This window comes from Kwoniella shivajii, chromosome 9, assembly GCF_035658355.1.
Source record: "Kwoniella shivajii chromosome 9, complete sequence".
NCBI classification, from domain to species: domain Eukaryota; kingdom Fungi; phylum Basidiomycota; class Tremellomycetes; order Tremellales; family Cryptococcaceae; genus Kwoniella; species Kwoniella shivajii.
In genome coordinates, this window is record NC_085916.1 from 1,323,035 (window position 1) to 1,350,561 (window position 27,527).

General features: G+C 42.8%; 12 protein-coding genes across 12 annotated transcripts; 7 read left to right on the top strand and 5 right to left on the bottom strand.

Annotated features, from left to right (window-relative positions):
• Positions 1 to 110: 110 nt before the first annotated feature.
• IL334_006825 (uncharacterized protein) lies at positions 111 to 2,077 on the top strand (the record flags this gene model as incomplete). The annotated part of the gene is made up of 3 exons (XM_062938522.1): positions 111 to 413; positions 576 to 1,619; positions 1,748 to 2,077. 3 exons carry the CDS (start codon positions 111 to 113, stop codon positions 2,075 to 2,077), a joined length of 1,677 nt encoding a protein of 558 aa, XP_062794573.1.
• A 350-nt stretch (positions 2,078 to 2,427) lies between these two features.
• On the bottom strand, positions 2,428 to 3,370 carry IL334_006826 (uncharacterized protein; the record flags this gene model as incomplete). The annotated part of the gene is made up of 4 exons (XM_062938523.1): positions 2,428 to 2,682; positions 2,762 to 2,959; positions 3,042 to 3,176; positions 3,248 to 3,370. 4 exons carry the CDS (start codon positions 3,368 to 3,370, stop codon positions 2,428 to 2,430), a joined length of 711 nt encoding a protein of 236 aa, XP_062794574.1.
• A 553-nt stretch (positions 3,371 to 3,923) lies between these two features.
• Positions 3,924 to 4,598, bottom strand: IL334_006827 (uncharacterized protein; the record flags this gene model as incomplete). The annotated part of the gene is made up of 3 exons (XM_062938524.1): positions 3,924 to 4,226; positions 4,320 to 4,412; positions 4,503 to 4,598. 3 exons carry the CDS (start codon positions 4,596 to 4,598, stop codon positions 3,924 to 3,926), a joined length of 492 nt encoding a protein of 163 aa, XP_062794575.1.
• Positions 4,599 to 5,435: 837 nt separating this feature from the next.
• Positions 5,436 to 7,349, bottom strand: IL334_006828 (uncharacterized protein; the record flags this gene model as incomplete). The annotated part of the gene is made up of 11 exons (XM_062938525.1): positions 5,436 to 5,696; positions 5,760 to 5,831; positions 5,904 to 5,995; positions 6,087 to 6,196; positions 6,287 to 6,373; positions 6,437 to 6,541; positions 6,606 to 6,690; positions 6,762 to 6,832; positions 6,917 to 6,981; positions 7,072 to 7,186; positions 7,255 to 7,349. 11 exons carry the CDS (start codon positions 7,347 to 7,349, stop codon positions 5,436 to 5,438), a joined length of 1,158 nt encoding a protein of 385 aa, XP_062794576.1.
• Positions 7,350 to 7,744: 395 nt separating this feature from the next.
• On the top strand, positions 7,745 to 11,085 carry IL334_006829 (uncharacterized protein; the record flags this gene model as incomplete). The annotated part of the gene is made up of 14 exons (XM_062938526.1): positions 7,745 to 7,816; positions 7,929 to 8,405; positions 8,470 to 9,066; positions 9,146 to 9,285; positions 9,353 to 9,573; positions 9,622 to 9,734; positions 9,793 to 9,868; positions 9,925 to 10,100; positions 10,163 to 10,328; positions 10,387 to 10,415; positions 10,475 to 10,695; positions 10,748 to 10,829; positions 10,913 to 10,967; positions 11,027 to 11,085. 14 exons carry the CDS (start codon positions 7,745 to 7,747, stop codon positions 11,083 to 11,085), a joined length of 2,484 nt encoding a protein of 827 aa, XP_062794577.1.
• A 489-nt stretch (positions 11,086 to 11,574) lies between these two features.
• On the top strand, positions 11,575 to 15,234 carry IL334_006830 (uncharacterized protein; the record flags this gene model as incomplete). Its single annotated transcript, XM_062938527.1, has 2 exons — positions 11,575 to 12,952; positions 13,028 to 15,234. The coding sequence occupies 2 exons, from the start codon at positions 11,575 to 11,577 to the stop codon at positions 15,232 to 15,234; spliced, it is 3,585 nt and encodes a 1,194-aa protein (XP_062794578.1).
• Positions 15,235 to 16,651: 1,417 nt separating this feature from the next.
• On the top strand, positions 16,652 to 17,242 carry IL334_006831 (uncharacterized protein; the record flags this gene model as incomplete). The annotated part of the gene is made up of 3 exons (XM_062938528.1): positions 16,652 to 16,867; positions 16,952 to 17,119; positions 17,183 to 17,242. The coding sequence occupies 3 exons, from the start codon at positions 16,652 to 16,654 to the stop codon at positions 17,240 to 17,242; spliced, it is 444 nt and encodes a 147-aa protein (XP_062794579.1).
• A 359-nt stretch (positions 17,243 to 17,601) lies between these two features.
• On the bottom strand, positions 17,602 to 19,191 carry IL334_006832 (uncharacterized protein; the record flags this gene model as incomplete). The annotated part of the gene is made up of 5 exons (XM_062938529.1): positions 17,602 to 18,195; positions 18,311 to 18,472; positions 18,549 to 18,799; positions 18,873 to 18,981; positions 19,057 to 19,191. The coding sequence occupies 5 exons, from the start codon at positions 19,189 to 19,191 to the stop codon at positions 17,602 to 17,604; spliced, it is 1,251 nt and encodes a 416-aa protein (XP_062794580.1).
• A 458-nt stretch (positions 19,192 to 19,649) lies between these two features.
• Positions 19,650 to 22,138, top strand: IL334_006833 (uncharacterized protein; the record flags this gene model as incomplete). Its single annotated transcript, XM_062938530.1, has 6 exons — positions 19,650 to 20,105; positions 20,202 to 20,516; positions 20,676 to 20,998; positions 21,063 to 21,168; positions 21,306 to 21,958; positions 22,018 to 22,138. 6 exons carry the CDS (start codon positions 19,650 to 19,652, stop codon positions 22,136 to 22,138), a joined length of 1,974 nt encoding a protein of 657 aa, XP_062794581.1.
• Positions 22,139 to 22,493: 355 nt separating this feature from the next.
• Positions 22,494 to 23,394, top strand: IL334_006834 (uncharacterized protein; the record flags this gene model as incomplete). Its single annotated transcript, XM_062938531.1, has 5 exons — positions 22,494 to 22,548; positions 22,710 to 22,778; positions 22,921 to 23,036; positions 23,169 to 23,246; positions 23,305 to 23,394. 5 exons carry the CDS (start codon positions 22,494 to 22,496, stop codon positions 23,392 to 23,394), a joined length of 408 nt encoding a protein of 135 aa, XP_062794582.1.
• A 933-nt stretch (positions 23,395 to 24,327) lies between these two features.
• IL334_006835 (uncharacterized protein) lies at positions 24,328 to 26,261 on the top strand (the record flags this gene model as incomplete). The annotated part of the gene is made up of 9 exons (XM_062938532.1): positions 24,328 to 24,488; positions 24,576 to 24,667; positions 24,732 to 24,796; positions 24,877 to 25,011; positions 25,067 to 25,194; positions 25,247 to 25,492; positions 25,601 to 25,768; positions 25,827 to 25,999; positions 26,065 to 26,261. The coding sequence occupies 9 exons, from the start codon at positions 24,328 to 24,330 to the stop codon at positions 26,259 to 26,261; spliced, it is 1,365 nt and encodes a 454-aa protein (XP_062794583.1).
• Positions 26,262 to 26,626: 365 nt separating this feature from the next.
• IL334_006836 (uncharacterized protein) lies at positions 26,627 to 27,289 on the bottom strand (the record flags this gene model as incomplete). The annotated part of the gene is made up of 3 exons (XM_062938533.1): positions 26,627 to 26,745; positions 26,849 to 27,042; positions 27,249 to 27,289. 3 exons carry the CDS (start codon positions 27,287 to 27,289, stop codon positions 26,627 to 26,629), a joined length of 354 nt encoding a protein of 117 aa, XP_062794584.1.
• Positions 27,290 to 27,527: the final 238 nt, after the last annotated feature.

The window sequence follows — 27,527 nt, forward strand, 5'->3', positions numbered from 1 at the left end:
CATTCCGAAAAAGTCATGTTGAGATTGATTATCTGACTCGAGCTCCTGTCACATTCAGCTTTAGCTTTCGTTTGCATATACACCATCGTTGTGGTTGACAATCAGGCAAGATGATACCTAGACCAGCTCGTCTACGCCTCTTAGTGTCTCCCTCATCGGCTCATCTCCCATCTCTCACCGTTTCTCGTCCATTCACACGAAAGCTTTCCTCCTCCAGAAGTGATAATGGTGAATTGAAAATAGCAATAATAGGATCCGGTCCATCAGGATTTTACACAGCTTCCAGAATCCTAAATTCGATACCTAAAGATACACCTAATGGAGATAATGTACAAGTTCATATGTATGAGAGATTACCTACTCCATACGGATTGGTTAGATATGGTGTAGCTCCTGATCATCCTGAAGTCAAGGTGAGTTTGTCTTTCCTAGTCATGCCAGGTAAGGGTTAGCAGGATGAGATCGAAGTAGTGTCAAGGTCACAGAGGTATATCTCCTTGTGAAAGAGTCAGAACTCTTATCAAATAGCATCGAATACTGACTCGAATAATGTAACGTCTTCACTGAAACTACAGAATTGTCAACATAAATTCGATGAATTATCATCCGATCCACGGTTCAAGTTCTTTGGAAATGTTCTATTATCTTCTCAACCATCATCATCACAAACTGAATCAACACCTTCAACTGCACTTTCACCTTACACTTATCCACATGCAGTTCGATTATCATTCGATGATATCTTACCTTATTATTCCACTTTAATCCTGACTTATGGAGCATCACTATCTAATCCATTATCATCAGTATCAGGTTCTTCTTCATCTTCCAACCCGTTGAAAAACGTATTACCGGCATTAGGTTTAGTAAGCTGGTATAATTCACATCCTGCTTTTTCAGATTTACCAATAAACCTTGAGGGTATAGAGGAAGTTTCAGTCATTGGACAAGGAAATGTAGCTTTGGACGTAGCTAGAATATTATTAAAACCAGTTAAATCATTATCTCAAACTGATTTATCAGATGATGTCTTAGATGTTTTATCTAAATCAACAATCAAGAGATTAAGAGTAGTAGGAAGGAGAGGTCCTGGTCAAGTAGCTTTTACAACTAAAGAATTTAGAGAAATGATTTCTATACCAAACGTTTCTTATAAAGGTGTAAATCAAGATTTAATGGAACAAGCTAAAGATATGGTAGGAAATGAAAGAATGAGAAAAAGGTTATTGTCCTTAATGGAAAAACCTGTATCGAATGATCAAGGAGATAAAGAGTTCATATTAGATTTTCTTAAATCACCAAAAGGATTCATACCTTCCTCAAGAGATCGATCGAAAGTAGGAGAAATAGAATGGAATATCAATCAACTTTTATCTACAACACCTTCAACGCCAACTCCACCTCTGTCACAGGTATCAGCGGTCCCATCTGGAAACGAAGTAATAGCTAGGACGACAGGAGAGACTGTGACTCAACAAGCTGATTTGATAGTGGAAAGTGTTGGATATAGATCTGAACCTTTAACAGGAGAACATGGTGGTTGGGTTTTACCGTTTGATGTAAAGAGAGGCAGAGTCAGGAATGTCAGTGGGAGAGTAGTAGATAAAGATGGTGTTGTGGTGAGTGTACCAATCCCATTAATAATTTCCGAGCATTCTTCGTCTCTCCTCCGTCTGTCATCACCAGCAGTAATCGACCTCCTGGCACTGTCATATATAACAGTACATGACTGACTGACATATTCCAGATCCCTGGGATATATGCTGCAGGATGGGCAGCTCGCGGACCAGTCGGTGTCATTGCTTCAACAATGCACGACGCATATTCCCTCTCTGATCAACTACTAGATGACCATTTCTCCAACCCATCTTCTACTAGTGGACCATTGAACCCCAATCCAGAACAAGGGATTCCAGAAGCGTTGACAAAGGCTCAGAGACAAGGTGGTATCGTGGTAGATCTAGAAGGTTGGGAAAAGATAGATAATGCTGAAAGGGAAAGAGCGAAAATTATGGGCAACGGGAAAGAGAGAGAGAAATTCAGGAAGGTAGAGGAAATGTTAGCTGTTCTGTCGTGATTCAGCGAGTGAAATGACTCAGGCTCGGAAGACGAGGTAAGAGTAAAGCGAGGTCATCTCGGTGGATTGAAGCATAAAGCCCGAGACCATTGAGCAATCCGTGTTATGATAGAGTCATTATATGCTCCAGAGCGGAAGACAGTACTTTGATCCCTGTCTGGATGTGCTTTGACATTGTTCTGGAAACATCGATCTGTATCATCATATAATAGCAGATAGACGGACGGAGTAGATGTGAGAACCTTGCATACGAAAACATGTAATAAAAGTGAAAACTTATTCTCGATACAATCTATCTAATCGCGGGTACATGTGTTGGCTTTTGGGCTAAGGAAGCTATTGGCGATCGTTTAATAACGTCCCATACCATCCCTTCTTACACCATCGCCTTCAGTCGACAAAGGGTTCCTTCCCGATCCGCCTCCGCGAGAAAGTAGACCATAATCACTCCTCAGCTTAGCATCCATCAACGCTCTATCAGATCTGTATAAAGCTTTATCTGCTCTTCGTTCAGCTTTTAATTGTCTTTTGGCCAATTTTCTTTCTTGTTTGTATTGTCTTCGGAGTGCTTTCAATTCCGATCGTGTCAATGTGGGATTATGTCGCTAAATGAATACAGGATATTAGCATTGTATATCAATCAGGTTTTAAGGCAGATAATTGTTTATGAGAGTTGTTACATACTCTGAAATCATTAGAATTTACCGAATCGTCAGATGAGGAAGAGTTACTTCTTTGCCTTGATATTTGTGATTGATGGGAAGGTAATTGTGCTTGACCACGATTAGAACCATCTGGGCGCCAATCTTGCTGTTCGACTTGTCGGCTTGAGGTTGGAGGTGGATGTATCACATTTTCATATGAAGGTGGTTCATCAAACGGCTAAAGTGAAATCATCAGTAAAAACAATCTCATCCTATTATAGTATGAGGATTGTAAAGAAGGTGATCTGACTGATACTCACAGTTTTGTCTTGTGGATATCCGCGATTACCTGTTTCTTCGCTGTCCTTCGCAGAACTCTCGTAGTCATTCATTCGAGACGCGGTGGGAGTTGAGGTATCTCTTGATGAAGGAGTTACATAAGAAGGTTCACCTAGCTATGAACATATAGCCGTTAACATATTTATGCTAGGTATAACGGAGTCACGATATTGAAAGATATACTAACTTGCGGATTTCTATCATGTGTAGGAGATGAAGATCCGTTTCGTTCTCTCTCCTTTTTCTCTTTTTGTTTATTGTCATAAGCTTTGTACGCTTTCATACCCGCTTTCACTAGGAGGAATGCCATTATACGTGATCTTTGTTAGGTGAGATTCCGATGCGATGAGTTAGGTTAGTTGCTTCTGATTGATTCCAATGTAGTGTAAAAGACTTGAGGTTAGAAAAGGTTGTGCTGAATTGAAGTGTTTCAATGACCTTTTCTTCTCGTTGGTTGCGAGTACTTATATACCCATGATTCGTGATGTATCATGGAATAGTATAATTCACATTTCGGTACCGATAGATTCTCATCATCGTGTTCAGATCTAATTATAGTTTAAATTTAGCTTATCGGTTATCATTTCGCTTCCCATTTCGCTTTGTCGCTTCTTCCACCATACACGCATCAAATCAATTCGGGGGTGAGATCCGAACGACCCGATTGTGAGTCTACCATGCCAATCCCACTCAAGTAAAATAGGTCACGCCAAGTATGATGTCGTTGACTTTGAGCTGATAGCTGTACATAATGTCATGCATGTTACGAAAGAATTAGTTGAACTACATATGGATACTACGAGAATCTGTACATGACCCATTACTTTGATCCTCGTTAACCTTCTATTCCTTGTCCTCGATCATCAGAAGGGATCCCTAATGTTCATTGCTAGTCCTCTATGCTTGAATTCATTCGGTATATACATAGGACCCAGATTCATCTCTTCACCTCTTTTCCTTGCTTTAGCGGCTAATTCAGCTAATTCAGCGTCTTCAACCGCCTTCTTTTCTACTTTCAACTGTTTCTTCGTTTTTACCTCATCGCCATTATTGGTATCAAAGGTCGAAGTGGTGTTTTTGAGATCGAGGTCAAGTGAGGAAGATGATGTTGAGAAATATGAAGAGGAAAGACGTCTTTTCGGATCCTGTTTAAAAGGGAGAGAGCCCTGATTTACATTGCAATAATGTCAGTCATCATGTTTGATCTTATCGCACATGCATACGTATATGTCGCTGGAAGATGAAAAGAAGTAGCTTACTTGATTCGAGGATATAGCATTTCCATTTATCGAACTCTCCTGCTGTGAGGCTCGGATCTTCTCATTGTTGGATAGGCTGGATAGGGTGCTCATCTATGTGTGGGAGTTCAATACAGTACGTTAGTCAATGATCCCACTCAAGACTACCTCATGCCAATTGAGTGATGGGAAATTCACACTTACCTGAGCTTGGGATGATTGTGGACTGAGACTGTCGTTCAGACCATCTTCTTTATTGCGTCCTAGAGCAGATTTCACGCTTGATAATATATTTGTCATGTTGAGGCAGATTTAGTGTGATTTGAACTGATTGATTTGAATTGATTGATTGAATGGTGTGACTGAGTTGACTGCAACGTACCGCTAAGATAGAGAAGGATAGATATGTATATATATAGTTGCGTATGCATATAGGAGATCATCGATTCGTGGGTTTTTGTATATCCAAGAATAAACAGATGCCAAGACCATCCACTTACTTCGTCCCACCGGGAGGGGGGGAAGGGGGGGAATGTGGTTTCCCGAGGGGGAGGGGGAATGGAGGCGGGTACTAACCAGGAGAATGGGATAAAAAGCGGTGCGAATTTCTACATGCATAAAGTCAGCTGATCCATATCTGTCGGTGCTTTCGTACTAAATATCAAGTCACTCTGCGGTCGCTCGGCGTGAAGTCACAGGGTTTCCGACGGAAAGGGATGGGTTTGCCACCCATCATGACGGCATTCAGCTGTTGAGATAATATAAATTATCAGAGAAAGGCAATGCGTGGTTTCTCTAAGTTCTGACGCAAGACTGGTATATGTAGATGCATACCAAACGCGAGGATGGGCCATAGTCACGAGCTACATATACAAGGCGATCAGAGGAGCAAGACTGACCCCGCACGGGGCATGGCGGGCCTTCCGCCCGAAATTTGATAACTGTGTGTGTGGATGACATCGATGGCCGCATATCAACCGATGAATATTGGTAAAAACAACAAGCTACATATGCATATACGGGTAATGGTATCTTACTGAAAATAATATACGTGAATTCGTCATTCCATCCGTCACTGACCAAGTCTATTTATCCTTCGTAAATTGTATCGATCGTTCTTCTGGCTCATATCCATCTTTAACCCCTATACCCACGTCCACCTCTTCTAGGTTCCGGGGCGTCCATATATCTACTTTCCCTATTATGTTCACCTTGAGTGTGCATCAACAAGACTTCACTGTCTGTATGTGTTAATCCTCTTTCTTTGGGTGCTCCATCACCATCTGACCATCCTGATGCCGAGTCGCTTCTGACGTTGGGAGGGAGTAACGCGTCGTTTGTGCCGGTTGTCCATCCTGAATCATCTCGGTACAAAGAAGATCGAGCTACGTCTGGGGACTATTCAAGGTATCAGTAGATTTCTTGACGCGACCAATAAGACACAAGATGCGCTTAACTTACGGTGTTAGGAGGCAAAGACAACAACGAATTTTTGGCATGAGACATTGACATGATCGATTGTCGATATGCGATCTACCAAAAGGGAAGATTTGTCAGCCTCACCGAATACTTCTATAACGATGACTAGGTCATCGCTCAACTGACCTGCTCGTTGTAATACTGTTCCAAACGAATTTGGTTCTCTTTTCTCGACGATCTATGGGTAAACCACAAAGTGATCATAACACCGCCAATTACTAAACAATATATGTATATCAGCATGTAGTTCACACTTCAACATTGGGAGATTTTGAGTTGGTAGAAGGCAAGAGGATCGAAATAACTGACAAACGACGATACCCAAGCCTATCAACACATATTGCCAAGCAGGAGGATGTATAGGATCGTCAGCTGCTTTACCGCATTTGCCGTCGGCGGCGCAATTATATGTCAAGCATCTATGCGTACAAAAGACAACGTCAGGTTTTGTGTGATGCGCAGAACCAACTGCAGTGGAGATTGGTTGTTTAAAAGGGTAAGTGACATACTCTTTATTACCAGTACAAGTTTCACCTTGTCTCTTCATTTTTATACACTGTAAAGCCGTTCCATCGCAATACATTCCATTTGCACAACTGAGCTGGGTTGTAAGCTGGGGTCCCTTGCATTCAGAGAACTAAGACGGGAAGAACGCTTACTTATCTCGAGATACAATGAAGGCGTATGCGCTGCCATCGTCTAGATAAGCTGTGTACACCGTATTATCAGTGACGCAGGTTTGTCCTAAAGTAATATCGGCAAGGCTAATCAATGAGGTTTATCAGTGTCCCGTTTCCTTATATCTTAGAAACGAGATGCTTCACTCACTAGCATGTATAGTTAAGACAGACAGTCCCGTTGGTGTTCAGGAATCCAGCAAGATCTTTGTAGTTGGACGGTTCGGCGCACTCGTCTGTTAATCGTCGTTAGATATTGCTGGGTATTGTAGGGATGTATCTCAGTCCAGAAAGTTGAGAAGCTCACTATCTCGATCTTTCTGACATGAGTCTCCTATAGCAACTTGATCCAGGCATTGATCTCCTTCGTCAGGGCAGCTGAACGCAATGCAACATCCCGAGGTCAATTCTGCTTCACTGGAGGGAAAAGGAGAAACGCTGAAATATGAGATGTAGACTTACAATTGACCAGATGGACATAATGGGGGTAACTGGTCAAAGGAAACACCCGAATATCCGAATGGGTACTATGAGACGAAACGGTAGAATCACAGGTTAGTTGTGACGGGATGATCGGACGAATCTTGGCTATCCCAGGTGAAGGACAAGACACTCACGATATCTTTTCTACATCCTTTGTATGCACAAGTTCCGTTCGATGCGCAATATGTCGTTGCATCACAATCCGTCACCAAGTTATAAGAGCCCCCATCTAGATGTTGATTCGCTTGACTAGCAGTTTTAGATTTTGCAATTAGTTGACCAACTTGACAGCGAGAACCAAAGGATCAGACACTTACTCGCAAGCTTCACCAAAGCCTGATTTAGCAGATACAACGCCTATCAAAGCGATTGCTGATATGCCCAGCAGGGTAATACGTGATGTTATACGCATGTTTTAAGAGACAAATACGATCAAGGTGAGATGCTCGCAGATGATGATGAGAGAGGAAAAGTGAATTTAGAATAAAACCATTATGCGAAGAGAAAGGGAGACACAGCCACCGCGTAAAATCAAATACTACTGCTACGCACGGACTCATAATAAAAACAAGTGCATCAAGAGGATATGTTACGTAATATTCTACCTAACGCGTATTGAAGACACAATGTCATGAGCGTGAAATGTGAAATGGGGGAATCCGCATCTCCTTGCGAATGGACATGTCTTCCTTGGCGTGGACAGAACAACAACGACAACATCAACATCAGCATCAACGACAACAATCAATACAACAGCAAGAAGCTCACTCTTGCACAGGAATCACGTGATACACCGGAGGACTGAAGATGAGCACGAGTCCCATAGCTCAAAGTACAGGTCAAAGCTCTCGGAACCCTAATCCTTCTCCTATTCGTGAGGTACGTTCCTCGCCCTTTCCTTCTTCTTCCAATTCCTGAGTCAAGAAGTAGAAAAACACTAATCCCTTCTTTTCCTTTCTTATCTTTGCTTTCGATGACTTGCCGTCAACAGACTGTACCCCGCTCTTCTTCTTCATCATCGAGAACATCAGCTATCATTCTTGGATCACCCTTGACATCACCTGTTAAAGTCTCCAAATTAGTAGATATCCTGGCCAGTGGACAACGCCCTCCAAATTCTCGCCTACGCCAGACGATGCAGAGCATCGCAGTGGAGGAGGATCAAGGTGACTCTGCTTCAACAACGGTCACTACTGGAGAAGAAACAGAAGTGGTAAGAGAGCTGGTCAGGTCACAAGATGACGTCGAAATGAACGGTGATGAAGAACCGTTAGAAGGCGATGACGAATTTGAAGATGCTGAGGAAGGTGAGGTGGAAGGAGAAGAAGGGGAAGGGGATGTTGAGGGCGAGGGTGAGGGTGAGGGTTCAGGAAGTGAAGAGGATGAAGATGAAGATGAAGACGAGGAGGATGACGAGGAAGATGACGAAGATAGTGGTGAGGAAAGTGAAGATCTTTCCGGTTCGCCCGTACGCTTGACAATGACTTGCACCCATCGCAGCCCTGTAAAGCTGACAACGATTGTGACCAAAGGAAATTGTTGCTATCGATGGACCCAATGGACCACCTCGACTGTCGCTTCCACCAAATATCAAAGCTGAACCAGGTACACCAGGAACATCCACCGTCCCCGCTGACGCTGCTCTTCCTGCTAATGGTACACCAGCTCTTGAAGGAGAAGATGGGGAAACTAACGTCTTAATACCCAAGAAGAAGAAACGTGCAAGGCCTCGCTCTCCTTCCGAAGACGAAGATTTACCACCACCACCTCCACCAATGAAAACTATTAGACTCGAAAAATCAATGTTGGCAGAAGGAGAAACATTAGAATGGAACGTTCTGGATGAAGCTAGAGATAAGGGGATGGTAGCTGAAATCTGGGGCGTAGCTGAAGATGTTGCGGAACCAATCAAAGACGGTATGGAAGAAGGTATGGAAGTAGATCCTTCCATACCCATAGAAGGAGAAATAGCCGCTACCAACGGACATACCCTGGAAGTCTCACAACCTATAGCTGGACCTTCGTCTGGACCTCTATATGGCCTCGGACTGGGTGATGAAGACCCGGAAGAAATAGCAAGGAGGTTAGAAGAGAAATACGGCGATGATAATAAAAGCAAAAAGGCAAAGGTAAGCTGAGAAATCTTCTTCTTGTTGTTACTCTTCATCCACTCAATCAAACGCTCACTCTCAACGGTGTCGGGGGTAGAAGAGGAAACAAGTAGACTATGACCTTGAAGATCCGTTCATTGACGATTCCGAAATATTGATCGATGCACCAACCCACTTCGCCAGGCCAAAGAAGGAAGGCTTCTTTGTACATTCAGGGTCATTGGAGCTCTTAGAACAGTAAGTGCTGTGTTGCTACTCTTGTCATTAAACAATATGTACATCATTGCTGATCAAAAACCCACAGATCTCCTGTCAAAGCCAAACCTCGTACAACCAAAACCAAACCAAGAAGCTCTATTCCCGCTCCTCCACCCAAAGAACCCCGAAAATCACTCTCCGCTGCTCTTCGTTCACGCAAAAGAAGGGGACAAGCCTTCAGAGGTTCACAGATGGAACCTATCAGCATAGACGACTCTGATGGAGAACGGAATAGTGCCGGATCTTCGAGGGATCGTCAAGCCAATGGTGAGTGTACTGGATTGTAAATCATATGTGTACTCAAGGATATCATAGGCTCCTTATCCCCACCACCGCCTGAACTCGACCAGGACGCTGTAGCAGTCGTCGATATTCCCCCCGTCGCAATCGATAGGATACTATACAAGAATGCTTCGAGAGACGAGAAGGTGAGAATGAATACCTTCAACGAAACACAGCGACAACTGATTCGTTCCATGTCTCTAGTATCTTCCCCCGTGGCCAACGTTCCCTCCTGAAGTCCGACGTCGTCTCTTGGTACTCCGAGGTGAGAGTGAGAAACGTGAGTGTCCTTTCAATTTGAACCGATTTCGGCTCACCGACGTCGATCCAATGCAGATGATTGGGGACCAAACCGGAATCGCTTTCCGGATCCTATCAAACCATACCTTCAAGCGGCTGGAGAAGCTGCGTACGAACATGATATCTTTGGTTTGAGTGATAGAGATTGGGTCGATAGGAGTTTCTGGCACGCCGTGACTAGTGCACTGCCGTATAATGAGTTCACTCTTAGGGTGAGCAAAACTAGAGGCCCAAACCTGAATCGCTAGCTAATCATCTTGAACTGCGTCTTCAGAAACTCTGCACCAAGTTATGTTATTCCGGATATTGGAAATGGTTACATGATTCGGAAGATGAAGGTATTCGCCAATTCACCGAGATGGTCAAGAAGGACGAGGAAGAGGTGATCAGTAAGTACGATGAGCTACATAAGAAATGGGAGGAAGAGGTGAAAGATTGGGGTGAGTCGTGGCGCAGTCGCTAAATCAGACCTGCATCCCCGGCTGATCTTGTTGACAGACGAAAAACATCCTTCTGCTCAGACCAACGTGAGTCATTAAGATCATCGCGACCTCGACTGGACTTGTAGCTAACGCAGTGAGAACAGGGTCCGGGACCATCGAATCTTACAACGTCGCAGCCAATGGCGATCGATGCTTTGTTAGACGGCAATAACGGAACACCAAACCCTAATTCAACACCTAAACCAGATGATAATCGACCTGCCGAACCAGCAAAACGTTTCCCTTGGACATCAGACATGAGAGAGGTGTTTGTGCAGCTTATCGAAAATATGTATAACATGGTTGATTTAACTGTCAAAGCTAGGTATGTCAAGATAAAAATTGATCATGCATTACTAACACTCGCTGTGATTCAGCCCTCAAGAATGGAACATTCCTGGAGCTAAACAAGGCAAAGAATGGTCAGAAATCGCCGTCAAGCAAAAGCTTTACAAAAGAGTGAGTTTTGTCCGTTATCTGGTGTATGCGCCAGAAATAAAGGTCTGCATAAATCTTGAACTGACATGATCAAATTTCGTTAGCTTGTTGAGGCCTTCCCAGAAGGATATATGAACACTGGTATCATCTCTCGAGAGAGTGAGTCGAGCGATCTTGATAGAAGTAGAATACATAAGCTGATGTAATGCTCCTCATAGTGTCAAGGATTAATAAAGTAAAGAAAGCCAAACAGGCAGATACTATTGAAGAAACTTAGTGATCTGTCATCATGTCACGTTCATGTATATTGTGATATATATACTTGTAACCTTCCAGAAATCATCATTTGTGCATGTGAATGAATTGTTTTGACATGTGCAACGAAGAAAATACTTCTCGATGCGTCGTAAACGCTGATTACTATGTCGATTATTGAATGAAAAATATCGGATGGTGGCGCTCGTTTGTGGCGTATGAATTCGTGGTTGACATCTGAATGCACGGTCAGGTTTGAGATTTGTCTAACGAGATGAAATGAAACGTTTTTTAACTCATTTCACATATGAAGGTGAGATGACTATTTGGGGAAGAGACCTGTTTAGGCATTCCCAGCCTTCCTTTCTTTCTTTCTCTCTTAGTTTCTGTCAGCTTGACAGGTTAAAGCAGCCTAGACCTCTTTCGAGATAATTGTCCAATACCATCGTCTGCAGGACTGTACCAAGTTCATCGAAGGCGTAACATCATAGTCTTCACCTGCGAGCTGAGAATGGGACCTTCAATATTCTCACGTCCGCCTCACGGCACAGCCTCAGTATCAGTGTCGATATCCGACGCATCGCAGCCTCGTCCTTCCATGCAGAATCAACGTCAAAAACTCAAATCAATCTCATCATTGTTTCCTTCATTCTCAAATCAGACAAACGAGTCGGAATCACATTCAGAATCAAAATCAAAATCAAAATCAGCATCGGAATCGGAATCGCATGTCATCCCGTATCGTCAACCGATATATGATGGATTACCAATGAAATCAGGTTTCAGTGATGGTGTTGGTGGTGGTGGAGGTGGTGGAGGTGGTGGTGGTGGCATTGGTGGTGGTATTGGTAATGGGAGTACGATCTCATTACCGCTAAACATCATTTCACCTAATATCAATATGAGTGGAAACGCTTCTTCACCTTCTCTAGTGGTTGGCATTCAAAATAACAGAGAAGGAATAACATACACAAGTCTTAATTTACAAGCTCAATTGTCTAAAGAAATTCCAACTTTAGCTTCGGCCATTCACATTCCAGATTTCACATCCAATCCAAATCCATCCTCCAAGCGAAGTGCCGTGGATTCGACCCAATTACAACAACATCAACAACAGCAAAAAACACATCCGTTGTATCACATGAACCAAAGTTCGACTTCCCTGCTTGATACCTACGTTCAGATTGACTCAGTCGATGATACAAGCAGGCATGCCGGAGGCGGCAGTGGTGGTGGCGGTGGCAGTGGTGGTAGGGAAAGAAGTGATTCAAGAGCGAGTAACGGAACGGTCACAAAAAGAAGAATGTCAAGAAGATTATCATTGGAAAATCTCGTTCCTAAATTTACAGGCTCATTAAGGAAGAGAGAAAGATCGGATAGTAAAAGTGCCATTATCACAAATAACGGGAATGACGCCAACGAAAATGGTAGAAGATGGTCATTATTCTCTTCATCAAACTCTGATCTTAAAGCAACCCAAAAGCAACAACAAGTACAACAGCACCAACAAGAAGCTGTAAATGCGAAAGCTGTTCAACAGAACCAAATGACGATGCGTATGCCTGTTACTCGTAATTGGAGAAATAAGTTTGCTGTAGGTAAGAACCCAAATTCGAATCATAATTCGAATACAGTAACAACAGCAGCGGCGGTAGCTGCTGCTAGACTAGAAGCTGCGCGACAAGCCAGAGACAGATCAAGAGCGGAATCAGCAGAAGCTAGAGAAAGGTATGATGAGAGGACTATCAGAAGAATCCCTGTAAGAGGTACTAAAGATTTACATGGAGATCGTGAAGAAAGCCTTATTTCAAAGGTGAAAGAGAAACAGAGTATGACAAGTATGGATGGATCTAAGGAAAGGGAGAGTAACGCAACCAGGTTATCATTTAGTCAGTACATTAGCGTTGTTACCAATACTCAATTGTCGGATCAACCTATGCTGAGAAGCTGATCATGTCGTACAGTCCACCGACCACCTTCTTCAGCAGATTCATTCGATCCAGCCGCCACACCGAAATCCACGACTTCGATCCCGTTCGTTCCTACTGGTCCATCAATACCTTTTCCAGAAAGCACAACGGCCACTTCTTTGGCGGCGACGATCGATTCACCATCTCCACTTCCTCGTCCAGTACACCCAATTCATACACCTCTCAATCGAGCTAATGGACTTATGGTACCATTTACCAAAAGAGAAGAGATGTTTTCCCCGGCTCAAGATGATAGATCAATCCTTGATCCTGCAAGATCACCTGATCCAAACCCAGATGCCTCTCCTTTAGTACCATTATTACCTCATGTGATATTTCAGTCATTACCACCGCATCCACTAAAAGAGATGATGTTGGGCAATAACAAGGAAATCCAAAAGAGAAAATCAACTGCAAGGCTCAATGACGCTTTTACTAAAATGAGAGATCTCACAATAACAGGCAGCGATTCTCAAGATAGCTTGAACGAAGTCACCAGTGCACCTCAAACCAATCACACATCCGTCAATGATCGAAAGCTCGTCAGACAAAGAGATGCCATGGATCTGTCAAGTCTAAATCAAAGCTTGGATGAAATCAAGGCTCAGATTACTGCTCAAATAGCACAGCCGGCTGATTTGACAATCACTGCTCAACCGAGTCATACCGGTACTTTTGGAGCAGTCGACTCTTCAGAAAGCTGGAAGACAACATCTAATTCGCCGCCTCCACCATTGCCCAGCTCCTCATCTTCCAAAACGTTGTATACCCTACCCAGATCAAAATCAAAGTCTCATACTGATCTGTCTTCTTATTCGTCTTCTAAGAACCTCGTTGATCACATTGAGGCTACTCAAGGTCCAGGATGGTGGTCTACTGATAAACGGATCACAAGAAGAGTTTCTTCTAGAACACTGGATATTGGAAGGAAAAAGGAAGACGACGAAGAGATTGAAAGACTTGAGAGGATAGCCCAATCGACTACATTACCGCATCGATCCAAATTTCCCGAAAGTGATGGTGAAGGAATGCTTTCACCTACTCTAGGTGATGAGGAAGAGATAATGAGGCCTAGATCGTCCCTTGATCTGAGATCAAATTCTCCTTTTAGGCCATCAAGCGGTTTAGGCGAGAGTACTAGATCAACAATCAATGATCAGCAAAATACAGCGAGAACCTCATTGATGGCAGGATCGGTATGGTCGAAAGAGAAGGGATCAGTTCTCATTCCAGCTTCACCAAGAAGAACCGTTCTAACTAAACAATCTACTTTATCTCTACTTTCAATTCATGGTTCAAATGAAACACCCACTAAAATCAGACCTGCTCAAATACCTTTACCTCCAAGCGATCCGAGGCCCGGTTCCAACTCTATTTCGCATTCGACTTTAGGTCCTTTTGTGAACAATCGTATAAGTCCTGATATAGCCAGAAGAGCAAGTTTCCTCAATCGATCCACAGCCACCATTCCTTTCACTACCACCTCGAATTCAAATATAGAAATTGATTCGCCTTCAAGGTCAACTTCCAGACAGACTACGAGAAATAGTCTCTTATCTAACTCTACTGCGCCAACATCCCTTCCATCCGATTCCGATCAGGACGATTCGCCTACCACTGCATCGAGCGAAGTTCAGAGTGAATTTGAAGCAAAAATCACACATCTGAAGTCGAGACATGCTTTAGAGCTTGATGCTGTCTTAACGGCATTGAGTACGAGTAAGAACGAAAACAGGGGTCTGAAAGAAGAGATTTCAAATCTTACCAAGCTACTTTCAGAAGGTGTACAAGAACGTGAGAAGTTGAAAGAGAAGGTCAAATTTCTGTTTAATAGAGGATCAGGTGGTATCAAACGATCCAACTCAATGATCAGTACTGATCACTCGGAATTCGAATTGGGTTCTTCACCTTCAAGGGAAAGACAGAGGGAAACCAATGAAGTTCAGAATGGAATAGACGAATTTGGTAGAAGACCTTTACCTGCTTTACCTATTGCTATCGAGAAAAAAGGAGGAATGTCAGTTTTAAGTAAAGGAAGAAGAATAGTTTCAGGTGGCACAGACGTACAAGCAAGAAATGTGACGACTAGTACGATGGAGAGCAACGTTCTTTATGAACCTGAAGATGATAGACAAGATGAACAAGAAGGTTGGACTTTGCGATTGAAGGAGGCCGACGAGAGGTTCTTAGATGATTTATAGGTGAATATAGAGGAACTTCAGATGGAAAAATGTATACCCGTTTAGTATATACAGTACCGTTTTTGGCTCTGTACAAGGTCGATCTGTAAATGTAGAATGTAGCATTGTGTGATATTCCCAGACCTGTAGTTCACCATTTTTTCTATACTTATTGATGTCCGAGATCATCCTCTCGTAACAGGCCAACGAGTGTATTTGAGCCCATTTCACGAGTGGCGAGGGGTTCTTCGACTCTCAATCTGAATACTAACCGACTTCGGTCATTTGACATCCCACCCATTCGTCCTTGACGATCGACATGATGTATCGCATACTATCCATCATGTATTGAACGCCCAATTTTCAAAAGTATGTTAGGATCACCAATCACCCCCCAAATCTGGGTAGTGATCCGATATCATCGGCTTCACCGTTACACGCCATACGAATACTCTGTTATTCAAGCCAGAGTTCCTCCGTTTATTGCTGGGCGGTGAAAGGAAGGGAACAGGGTATATTCTACGCCTGTTGGCATGCTATATACATACAATCAACAAGGAGGATGGGGTCCCTCTGATCTCCGGATGATCATACTATTCGGAGCTTTTCTGACTGATTGGTTGTTGATGGGATGGAGAAAAGGTACATGCCCTCAAACGAATCCGATCGGCGTGGCGGAAGATTAACGTTTGACTTTGGCTCAAATACGAGTGATGTCGAGATGAAAACGTAATTTCATCGCATGCGATGGCGACTCTGATGCGATTTTCATCAGCTGATGTAGGACATAGTATGGTTTTGTGTATATCAGATGATCGTAATGATTCCTTGCATGCATCTATCTGACCGAGCAATCTGACGGAATAGACTGACAATCTAATCGGTCAATTTGATGGACCACCTCAATTTGATGAGTCGATCAAGCCACATGAGTTTAATTTCCAAGTCTTCATCAACCTTTCATCCGATGATGTCTTCTTCTTTACACCCCACCATCTCCAAGTCAAGGCACTATCCCCACCCTCACTCATGCTCCATAAAATGTGGGATCTCGGAAATTACCATTCACTAAAGTACTTTGATCTCATTATCCACATCATCACGCAGCGTCCAATCCCTCTCCCGACACCTATCCCTCTTCAATGAGGAAAAGGGTATGTCTGATCATCATCAACTCTCCCATGCGATGTCGGACCGAGTCTATACCGGTTAATTCGGATCAGACCTTACTTCCTCCTAAGTGATGGATCGAAAGACCAAGAAATCCTCCACTCCATAAAAGGCATAAATACCGTTCACTTTCTGTTAGGACATTGACATTACTCCTTCATCCTCAATATATTTTCGACTCTCTTCAGAACTCGCCACTCCTCCAAATCTTTTCAATTCACTCAAATCTCCCTCTTTGACATCGTATTTTATTCTTTATTTCGACGCAATGTCTCCTACATCAGTTCAATCACCTAGACCTGTTCGACCTATTCTCAAACCTCTGACTTCCCTCTCACAAGTCCCAGAACTTCACTTGAATCATGATCTTCACCATAAATCTCTTCGATCCTATTCAGTCTCTTCTAGCACATCTTCATCATCTACTTCCAGTACTTATTCTAGATCTGCAGAAGATATGGTAGATAGACTTGCCAATCAAGATGTGAGTATCCTCCTGCCACTCATACGATCTTACATAACAAACTCACCAGTCACATTCTGAAATAATTGATTTCGGATGTTGTAGACTCACTCCACTATCGATCTTTGGTCAGGTGGCAATATCAGATTGAATGGCCGTGATCTGACTGCTACAGCAAGGGATGCAGAAGACCTATTACACGCTATCAAGCATGATGAAAGATTCGAATTTATCAAATTGACTTTCTTCGATGAAGACGGTGAAGACTGGAAGGTAAGTACGCCTTCCCTCTGCAAAGACAAAGATAGGGGATAGCTAATTTTGATGGGTTTGTAGATCTCCTTCAAAAGATCTCACATCACCCATTCTTCCTCTGTGATCTCAGATTCGGAATGAAGTTTCGGCTACTTTTCAGGATTGAGGTATTGTATTCGAGTGGGTTATTTCGGGGCTTGTAGTCTTCTGGTGTGTTTCTTTGGTATTTTCAATCAGATCAGTATTTACGTGGTGTGTTAATCGATTGTAACAAAACAAGATCCCTGTGAATAGTGTACATACTTATTAGGGTTCTATACTATATCTAAGTGGATCTCGAGATTAATTATTGCTTGTAACGGTTCATGGTCTGTTAGGGTTTTATGCATTGTCTTTCATACTTTTTACAACCTGATCCTGCAAATGTCAGCATCAATCAGTGAATGACCCATCCAGAGTACTCACACATATATGGATACAAGCAGATCTCGTTCAGCCTCTCACACTAACACCCTTCTCAGTTCGCCTGGACCGACTTCCACCCCTGTTATGGGACATCTTCCCTTTCTACCTTTTCTGAGATCTCTCACCTTCTCCTGATCAATGTCTTCTTGGAGTTCCTGTCCCATCTTTTCTTCCTCATGCTCAATCTCTTCTTCCTCTTCTTCACCTTCGATAGCATCCCAGCCGCAACGCCAACATACAACCCATCCACTAGGCAACACAGCTGGATTCTGCCATTTATTTCCACATAAAGGGCAATTCCCATAATCTTCCTTCCCGATCATATGTTTCTTTGATGCGGATGACTGATCAGTTGTTACTACTCCACGTCGCGTTTCCAAAGAATTCATGTCTTCCTCTGTAGGCGTCAGCGGTGGAGATGGAGGTAATATTCCTACTCCTGGAAGTATGGGCAAAGACCGAGGAGGTAATATAGAGGCATGGGTTGCAGCTATCGTATTTTGATTTGATGACAGGGCAGGGTGTGATCTTGGTGAAGAAGGTGAATACCACCATTGAGACAATTTCAATAGAAGTAATAGTGGTGGCAAGAGAGGTGGAAGTTTTGATAATATACCAGACGATTCGACCTGAAAATTCATGTAGCTTAGTATACAGTAGAAGATTTATGAAGATTGAAGTGCCAAGGTGACATTCCAGGAACACAAAGTGTGTCAAGCAGAAAGATGAGCATTAAACACTCACTTCATCTTCTGAACCTCGACGTACCACTTTCAATCCTAACCATTTATGCCATGGTCTAGGATATCGAGTTTTTTCGAACAAATATGCAATATCATATCCCAAGAAAGTCAAATCTATGCCTAAGCTGAGATATGGATATATGAATTTGAACATTTTTTGTGACTAAATTTCATCAAAACGAAAAGCGTCAATCAATGAGGTTGCTTGTGCTGGAATGTCCGATGGAGAATAAGCTTACTCTAGTCACTGCGAATCGTCTTTCTTCATCTGCAATTTCATCAGGATTCCTTCCTCCTCCCATCCTCTCAAAGTAATCTTGTGCTCTAGCTCGAACATATGGTACCCCAACTAAAAATACAAGTAACGCAAATCTCTGTTTTCTTGATATACTTTTTCTCTTGGCTTGGCTGAACCTATCTAATCTTGGTGTCGCTAAGTTTCTAGAAGGAGTAAGACGAAGTCCGTAGAAATGTTCGGATATCGATGCGTCTATCCACGAACATACGATGATATCAATCAAACATCAAGCTGAGGTCATAAGTGTATGAAAGGAAATACTGACTATGTTTCTTCAGGTGATGTCTTTCAAGTATCCACAGTAAGAAAGCGAAGAATTCCTCATGATGATTCAAGATTCTCAATAGATATCTAGGATACCTCTGTGCGAAATACTATTCGAGTCACATCTCATGATCAGCATTGTTCAGCATATCAGTCCTAATGACGTCAAATTCTTAGATACGTACCGATAAGATATATCTAAGGACTGGATGAAACAGGTCTCTCAGTTGGTCTTGAGCTAATAGATCGAATAAAGATGGTCTGGAATGATCTGTCGAGGGACCAGATTCCGGGAATATAGGGATGGTAGTCCGCTGCATTTTCTTTCTGCGCCCTTCCGTCCCCAAACGAGTTCTGTTGAATAGAGAGGAAGCCAAATGTGAGCACTTCTTACACTTCTTAGAGAGAAGCTCTTCTTCCAACACCATTGTGAAGTCCAACATATTATAATTGTTGACGATATCGGGCGGTACCCGAATAACCGACGACATGTATGTGATCAAATGTGCCACACGCTTCAATACCCGATATCCCCTAACCCCCTGCCCATCGTTATCGGACTCACCTCTTTCACCGTCATGGAGCATGATCCACATAGTCATACATTTACTCCTTGATGACACAGAGGACATCAAGCTCAGTAGGCAATCACTTCGACATACAGAGAAGCGAGATTTGAAGCAGGAAGTAATCTAGGATCACGCTACATACAGTCAACCGAATCAGACACAAACAAATCGAGACGCGCCTGATATCTTGTCAACATTACTATCTCGTCATGTCTGTTCATTCTGAAGGAGAAGAAGAAATAGTAGATACAACATCGCCTACCAGAGAGAAAAGCACAGCGACCATGCCTATTGCACGTGTCGACCATAGCGCTACGACCGAAAATGTCCCTGGCGCTGTTGACAGTGGTCTGTCTGGACCTGGACCTGGACCAAGAACAAGATCATCAAGAATAGCAGCTGTTAAAGCTAGAGAATCAACCGCGCGTCAGATTTCAGCTGAACAAGGACAAGGGGAAGACGAATCCGGATCCAAATCCGAATATGATTCATCCGACAAGGACGATGAAGAAGATGGGAAAATAGATGAAGGAGGGATATTGGTAGATGCAAAGGGAAAAGAATGGTTGAAAATAGGAGATGAATTTCCTTGGGATGATGTAGAGTGGTTTATTGATGATTCGGTTGATGAAGAGATGAGAATCCATCTTGGGAGAAGAATAAAGGTGAGTAACTCCACGTCTGTCGTCAATATCTGTACCCTGTCCTCAAACGTTGATACCAATCACAACGTTTTGAATGCTGAATTGATCTCGTTTCAGAAAATGGAGGGATATCAAGTCAATTCACCGACTGAAGCAGATGTGATTCTTGTCAATCCACATCCTGATCAACTCGCACCTGAGCGAGCAAAAGGTTTATCCAATCTAGGAAACGTTAAAAGTGGTTTGACATCGATTTTACCTTATAATTGGTTATCCAGATGTTATTTTACGAAAAAAGTACAATCGATAGATGCGAGTAGATTACCTATTTTCTTGGATGAGCAAGGTGCAGGATTGAGGGTGATGGTGGGTAAACTTGGGGAAGGATTGGCAGGTGATCAGGAGAGAAGAAAGGTGATGATTGATCTTGAAGTGAGTCTTGATATAGCTTTGATGATGAAATGAGAGGGTTGAATTGCAATCATACGAACGATTCGTTCCATATTTCTCTCGTTCTTTCTCCTGTTGTCAAGGTACACCGTATCCTGGGACGTCCAACCCCTTATCTGAGCTAATCAACAACTATTATAGGCACACGGAGCTTTGATAGTATCATCTTGGAACCAAACTCAAATTTGTATTTTACCTTCTTCGCATCCATACCTCTCAAATCCACCACAGGAAGAACAAATCAAACATGTATCGTTCCGTTCACCAGAATGGGTCAACGAGAAAATCAAATCAGCATCGCAACGAAGCAAGTCCAAAAGCACAGGCAAAAGCAAAGGCAAAGGTAGAGGCAGAGGCAAACGGAGAGGCGAAGGCACGAACATAAAACGCAAACATCCTAAAACAGAAAAGAAAGTACCGGTAGAGAGGAAGATGACAGTAAAGAGAGAAGGGAGAATTAAAAGGTAATCTACTCAAACATTGCGATACGCAACACAGTTCAGCTTGAGCTGATAGCGTATTCTGCAGAACCGAGTTCGACGCCCATGATAGAGATCGTCTCGCTCGTTGGATAGCTTATCACAGACCTACTGAAGTAGGAAGGATAACGAGGAGTTTATATGATAAACTACAAGTGAGTGACATGATTCTGATACGTTCTGATACTATCAAGCGATTTATCCTTCTTTTTCGGTTCACACCATTCCTTCATCGTCTCATCCATACTTGCGCGCGGTTTTTGATGATTGTAGTTGACATTCTTTTCGATAGACATATAGTCCCACACATCCATTCTTCCCGTGGGCATCAAGACACCCCTCAACTGCATGGCACGAGCATTACAAGCGATCTCGTTCGAAAATTGGCAGCGACGGTAAAATACTAGAAGATGAGATCGAACGATATGTCAACGAGGAGATCGATAAATCTCTGAAAACTAAATATGAAAGAGGAGAGGGACAGGGTCAAGTAAAAGGAAAAGCTAGAAAGACTGTGTATCAACCGCCGGACAATGACGACGAGCAGTCCGACACTGATAGTGAACACGGACAAGAGGAAGTGAAAGGTCCGGACCCGAAAGGAATAGAAAAGAAAACAGTGACAAGGAAAGGAAAAGGGAGGGTTCAGAAGATCGTTGATCCCGATGAAGAGGATGAAGTTGTAGATGTAAACGATGAGGCTGATGGGCACAACCAAGAAGCTCACACCGCAAAAGCGACGCAGGGGGTCGAAGACATGTCGGACGGAGAACATGACGAAGACGAAGCAAACGGTGAAGAAGGAGTAAAGGGAGCAGACATAGAAGCGGAAGTAAACGCAGAAGCAGAACAAGAAGGAGCGGAAGAAGAAGCAGAGGAAGAAGAAGAGGGAGAAGAGAGAAGAAAGATAGATGCAGTAGGGGGAGCCGTGGACTCATCGATAGAGTGAGCGGATTCAAGTCTCAATCGCAAGATGAGCTCAGCTGACATGACCTTTTAACCAGTGCAAATCGACCATCTCATGCTGGAGAAGGGCATATAACGCATGAACTTGTACATCGCGAGAAAGGAATTGAGGAAGATGAAGAAGGTCAACGAAGATCGAAAAGGTTGAGAAGGACGTGAATGGTTGCTTGCGGTTAAGAGACTGGCGTGTATCATAGTATAATTTGTATATCTCCATATATTCAGAAACCCTTTGTCACTGAAATCAAGCAAGCTGTACGATGTTATATTAGTTGAACAGGTGCCACATGTCGAATTTGATTCCGTCGCAACTTGTTGCTAGTTGGAGACTTGTTTTCGAGATAGAAAGAAGAGAAATGTACGATAGAATTCAAGATGAAGATAGCTTACAATTGATTACTATTTTATCAATAACATACATATAATTTAACTTGCTTTAGCTCGATTACCATCACCCCAACATCACAAGGGAATCTTAGATCAAAAGAGAATCAGTTAGAGAGGGAAGAAAGAAATGGACGCCCTTATTCCATTCACAACGTCTGGGTCACTAGTGGACTTGGTTGACAGTTAGTTTCATCTCATTTTCTTTCGCACCTGTGCTGGGCATTCTGTGACAGCACCAGCATACTAGCTGGGAGGATGTAGCTGTAGCAATCCGAGTAATGGCTCAATCGGAGGCCAGACTTGTTTCAATGGATAATGCTGATATACGTTTCCACACTATCAGAAAAAGTATTAGTTGTCCTAAGAGATGGTAGGAAGTTGATAGGTGTTTTCAGATCATACGATCAATTTGGTGAGCTCGCGATTCTCATACTATCTTAACATAGATCACTCAAACATGGTTTCATGGGATGGTTAATATCCAATTGATAAAACGATCTATACCCGCTCACAACAATTCGGAAAATGCTGATTGTATGACAAAATGAATACAGCAAACTTCCTGTTAGAATCATGTATTGAACGTATACATCATCGGTTCGATTATGCAGATAAGGATATCGGTGTTCTGTTAGTTAGAGGTGAGAACGTAGTTGCTTTAGGAGAAATCGTGGGTGTTACTTGTTTTGTCCGCTTTCATCCCATATCTATCATTCGGACAACCAATTTTCAGGAAGTGTGAATAACTCCGCTGTCCGTCAATCAATAATCATACTGAATTATCTGTCTTCACTGGTTATAGGATCTGATAGCGGAAGATATGGTTCCTCTAAGAGAAGTCTCATGGGCTGAGTTAGAACAGAAGATCAACGATGAGACTGTAAGTCACAACGCTAGAGAAGGAAAGATAAAACGTTGACTCATCAAACGTCTTACAGAAACGACGCGAAAGAGATCACGCCATAAAAGATAAAGTGTTAGCTTCGAAGGGATTCGTTAATGAAGGTAGAGAAGGAGATGCGTATTAGTTGTAGTCTCTCATACGATGGGAAGGTGAGCATACATCCTGTATTTGACTTCTCAAATCGATCTGTGATCAACTAACATTCCAGAGTAGTTGCATCGACTCTGGAAAGAAGAGGAAAATCTTACATGCAACATCTCAAGCAAGAAACAGAAGAAGGATAAGAAGAAGAGATCAAGATTCATGAATCGTTATTACCATGAATACCTACCTACCTTATACAATATACATCACTGTTATATATATATAAACATCAACAAACTATCGAGTGACGACCATCAATGATAAGATCAAGCTGTGAGCTCATGCATATCACTTGAATACATCACAGAAATGAAGATGAAAGTTAAGGGGAGGAAATGAAAAGATCAAGTTGTGCTCAGTGATTATACGCACAGACCACATCCCATCGATGACTCGGTTGACTGGATTTCTCCTCGATCAAAAATACGTGACTGATCTTCATTCATCTTTTTCTTTCTTTCTTTCCTTCTTTCTTTCGTCCCTTTCCTCTCAAGTCGCCCTTTTCATTTCTCTCTCGTACTCATACCTACGAATGACAAAGTCATGTCTCTTGTCACCTGAATCACACAGCAGAATCGTCCAATAGCCAGTCGTCACTACCTCCAAAGTCACGCATATACAGTCAATCACGACTGATGGCGTCCTCCTTGTAGACAGGACAGCTTTCACAGACCATAATTACTGGTTTTCAAAAGTATACTCCTTTCCCGACGTTTCTCGACGTCCGCAAGAAACTATACAGACGAAGCTACCATCATTCTACCTTTCACGCCAATACTGATATTCCCCATTACTGACCTTCTTTCTCTCTGCGCATATCTCCTCTTCGTCCTCCCACTTTTGAGGTGAATCTCACCGGAACAATACGCATCATATCAAGCTACAGGAACTATATCTTCCTACCGTTAAACCGATGACACCTCAATCTCGTCTGCCTTCAGCTACTCCTCAAGGGAAGATGTTCGGAGCGAAATCATCATCTGAACCATCGATATCTCAAACTCCTAATACAAGTAAGAAGAAGGAGGAAGAAGGTGAATTTCCTTTCTTGGATTTTCTTACATGTAACATCTGGTAAGTCTGTTCCTTCCCCCGATGTTCTCAGCACATCACTGGTTTCCAGGAAAATGCAAAGAAGCTGACGTGAGCGAGGAAAAATAGTGGAGAACCGTTTTTTACAGGTTTAGAAAAAGGGAAAGTCTTTTGGTTATCTTCTTGTGGTCATGTGATGTGTGATGCTGAGGAACATGACCGTGAGTGATTTCAATCGAATGCGATTTTTGATGGCTTGGCTGACCCGTGTTTTCCATTCGTTAGACAAAGAGGGATTATGTACCACCTGTGGGAAGAAGATGAAATGTGTGTCGTTGCAAGAAGGTCATGTAGGTCATTTCCGCTCAATGATCCTTGCCAACTCTGTACCCTGATGACAGTACAACCACTGACTCATGTCCGTATTGAGATTCAACCAATGCAGAAAGCCTTCCTGTCAAATACCGAAAGAGGACTCGATGAATCCCAAGCAGGCATGCAAGCTCTTTTAGATCAGTTATCAGAAAAGGTGAAAGGCCTCAGCACGGTGAGGAATGCGGTCAAAGTAAGTCCACTCTTTGCCCACTTCTTGATCACCAACTGATAGAAAACAATCGTAGTTCCAGAATAATCAGCATAAAAGAGCGAAAATGCATTACGATGACCAGATTGCGAAAAAAGATGCCGAGATGGAGAGTCTGAGAAACCAAGTTGATATCTTTGCCACAGAGAATGTTGAACTGAAGCAGTAAGTGCAAAGGACCGTACATCTGTGTCCATGACTGATGAGTTCAACTCAGGATCGTCAAAACCCTTCAGTCCGAATTGCAAACGCTCCCCTCGGCAAATCATTACGACTCTCAAGGTCTCAATACCATAATCTATGAAACTCCCAGGCGACTGCCAATGCCGCTTCTCACCGATGGAAGGTTACCAACAGTACCCGAGGAAGACGAGGGCTTGTCCGTTTACAGGAATGGAATTAGTATGGGAAGTAGTCTGGGTAAAAGGCAAAGGCTTGCGTTCGACGAGCAACAACTACATCCGTGAGTGGGAAGCTTCAGTGTTTCAAGCGCAACAATCGGAACCTGCCAAACCTGCCAAAATCTGGAGATCTACAAAGTGATACTTAGCTGAAGCAATGAACGATTTAGCTTCATTCCGAATTCGCAAGTGGCTATGGCTACAAGTCCTATGGGATATAACGCTCAACCTGTCTACAATGATGATCGCATCCCGCAAACTCCATCTGCCCGTCCTTATTCCGTTAGTGCATATGCTGTTCGTCCACAAAGCGCTGGTCCGCCCAAGCCAATTCTAGAGTAGGTTGGTCGCTATGTTAAAAAGAAAGAAGTCAACTGATCATGGGATTATCTAAAGCCGATATCGATTTAATGGCAACGTGCAAAATGGTATAGCGCCTCAAGTGTACACCCAAGGATATATACAGGATAAATCTTTTCCCATGCAAAGACCAGTCAGTGTATTCGATGGACCTAGTGGGTCGAGATATATTGGTGATGATGATGGGCCAGAAACGGGCGGTGCATCATGTGGGTTGTTTCCAGACACGAAATGAGGTAAACTTGCTGATCTGCCTATCTGTATAAAATGGCAGATCCCGCAAATGAGACCATGAATAACAATGAGGGATACCGGAATTCGGATCAAATGACTAATCAAAACAGTCACAACAATAGAGTAGAGAACGATGAAATCAAAGACGCTAGGCGACACTCGGATGAACCTAATGACGAAGGAAAGAAATTCCGTCTCAGCCAGGCTCACAAAAGACCACCGCCTCAACCGTTTTAAAGAATCCTTTGTGTGGATGATCAGGCAATCTAAGTGGAACAGGATCGGAAGCGAAGAAAGGCGAACCGAAGCAGCCGGTTGTATGAAGCGGGGTGATTGCTATATATAGAGAGTAAAACATCGGCACATCGCAAATAAGGACATTGTCGAGTATTTAGACCTTTTCTCTTCACTGTTGATATTACTGGTTTACCATGCATGGTCGTTTTCCAAAACTTTGTGGGGAGGCCGCAGCGACTCCGCCGATTGATGTGTGTATGTCTCGATGTTGATACATACATGAATGATTTTACAATCTTATATCTATGATTTTCTTCTTTTCCTCTTGATCTAGTGTCTCGCCGATTTTTGCGAGTGTAAGGGACTTATTGATCATCTTTCAATCCCAGCCTTTTCTTCTCCTCTGCCAAGGCTGTTTCCCTAGCTCGCAACTCTGCTTTAGCCAATGCTGACGCTTGTTGTTTCGATGGATGATGATAGAGTACTGTATAAAGCGATTCGGTGAAAGAGGGAATCAGTAATAATTCTCCATCTATATTTCACAGTATAATATAGTCCACCATCCTATCAGGAGGAGGATCACTCACCGACGATATATCTCTCCATCAAGTGAAATCCATTTAAATGGGTTATGGCTTCTTTCGCATCGTCGGGAGATTCGTATACCACATAAGCCGTTCCTTTTGTTTTCAGATTTTGGTCTGTACCCAATCTGATTTGTCTTATAGGTCCATATTTCCCAAATAAATCATACAGATCAGGGCCTGTTATATTGAAATTTCTGTATTGCGAAGTCATGCATGTATGAAAAGGTTGAATTGGGTTGTGGATAGACAATAGAGGAAAAGGGAAGACAAAAGTCAGTAAGCGTGATTTATGATATAAGATATGGGTTGAGGGGAACTAACAAGTTTTTTACACTGTTATCAACGGATCATCGTTAGTATAGATTCTCTAGCATTTGTATCAGAGGAAGACAATACTCACAATAAAGCCCGCTGAGCTAAAGGGTCGTTCGGACGTTGCATTTTGGGTAATCACACGTTAGGCGGAAACAAGGCGGGGGTACCTCTGCTATTGCCAGAGTAAGTGAAACTTGGTGGATTTAATTTCTGACTAGATGCTTCGATGATGCTGTTGTCGAGCTTGTAACGCTGTCGATGGGAGTCTGTCTTGAGCTGTTGACATTAAACGTATAGCAAGGTTGTGAATGATATGGTGTTTTTGTAAGGTTGAAATGCGAACGAGATGATGAAGATGGAGGTT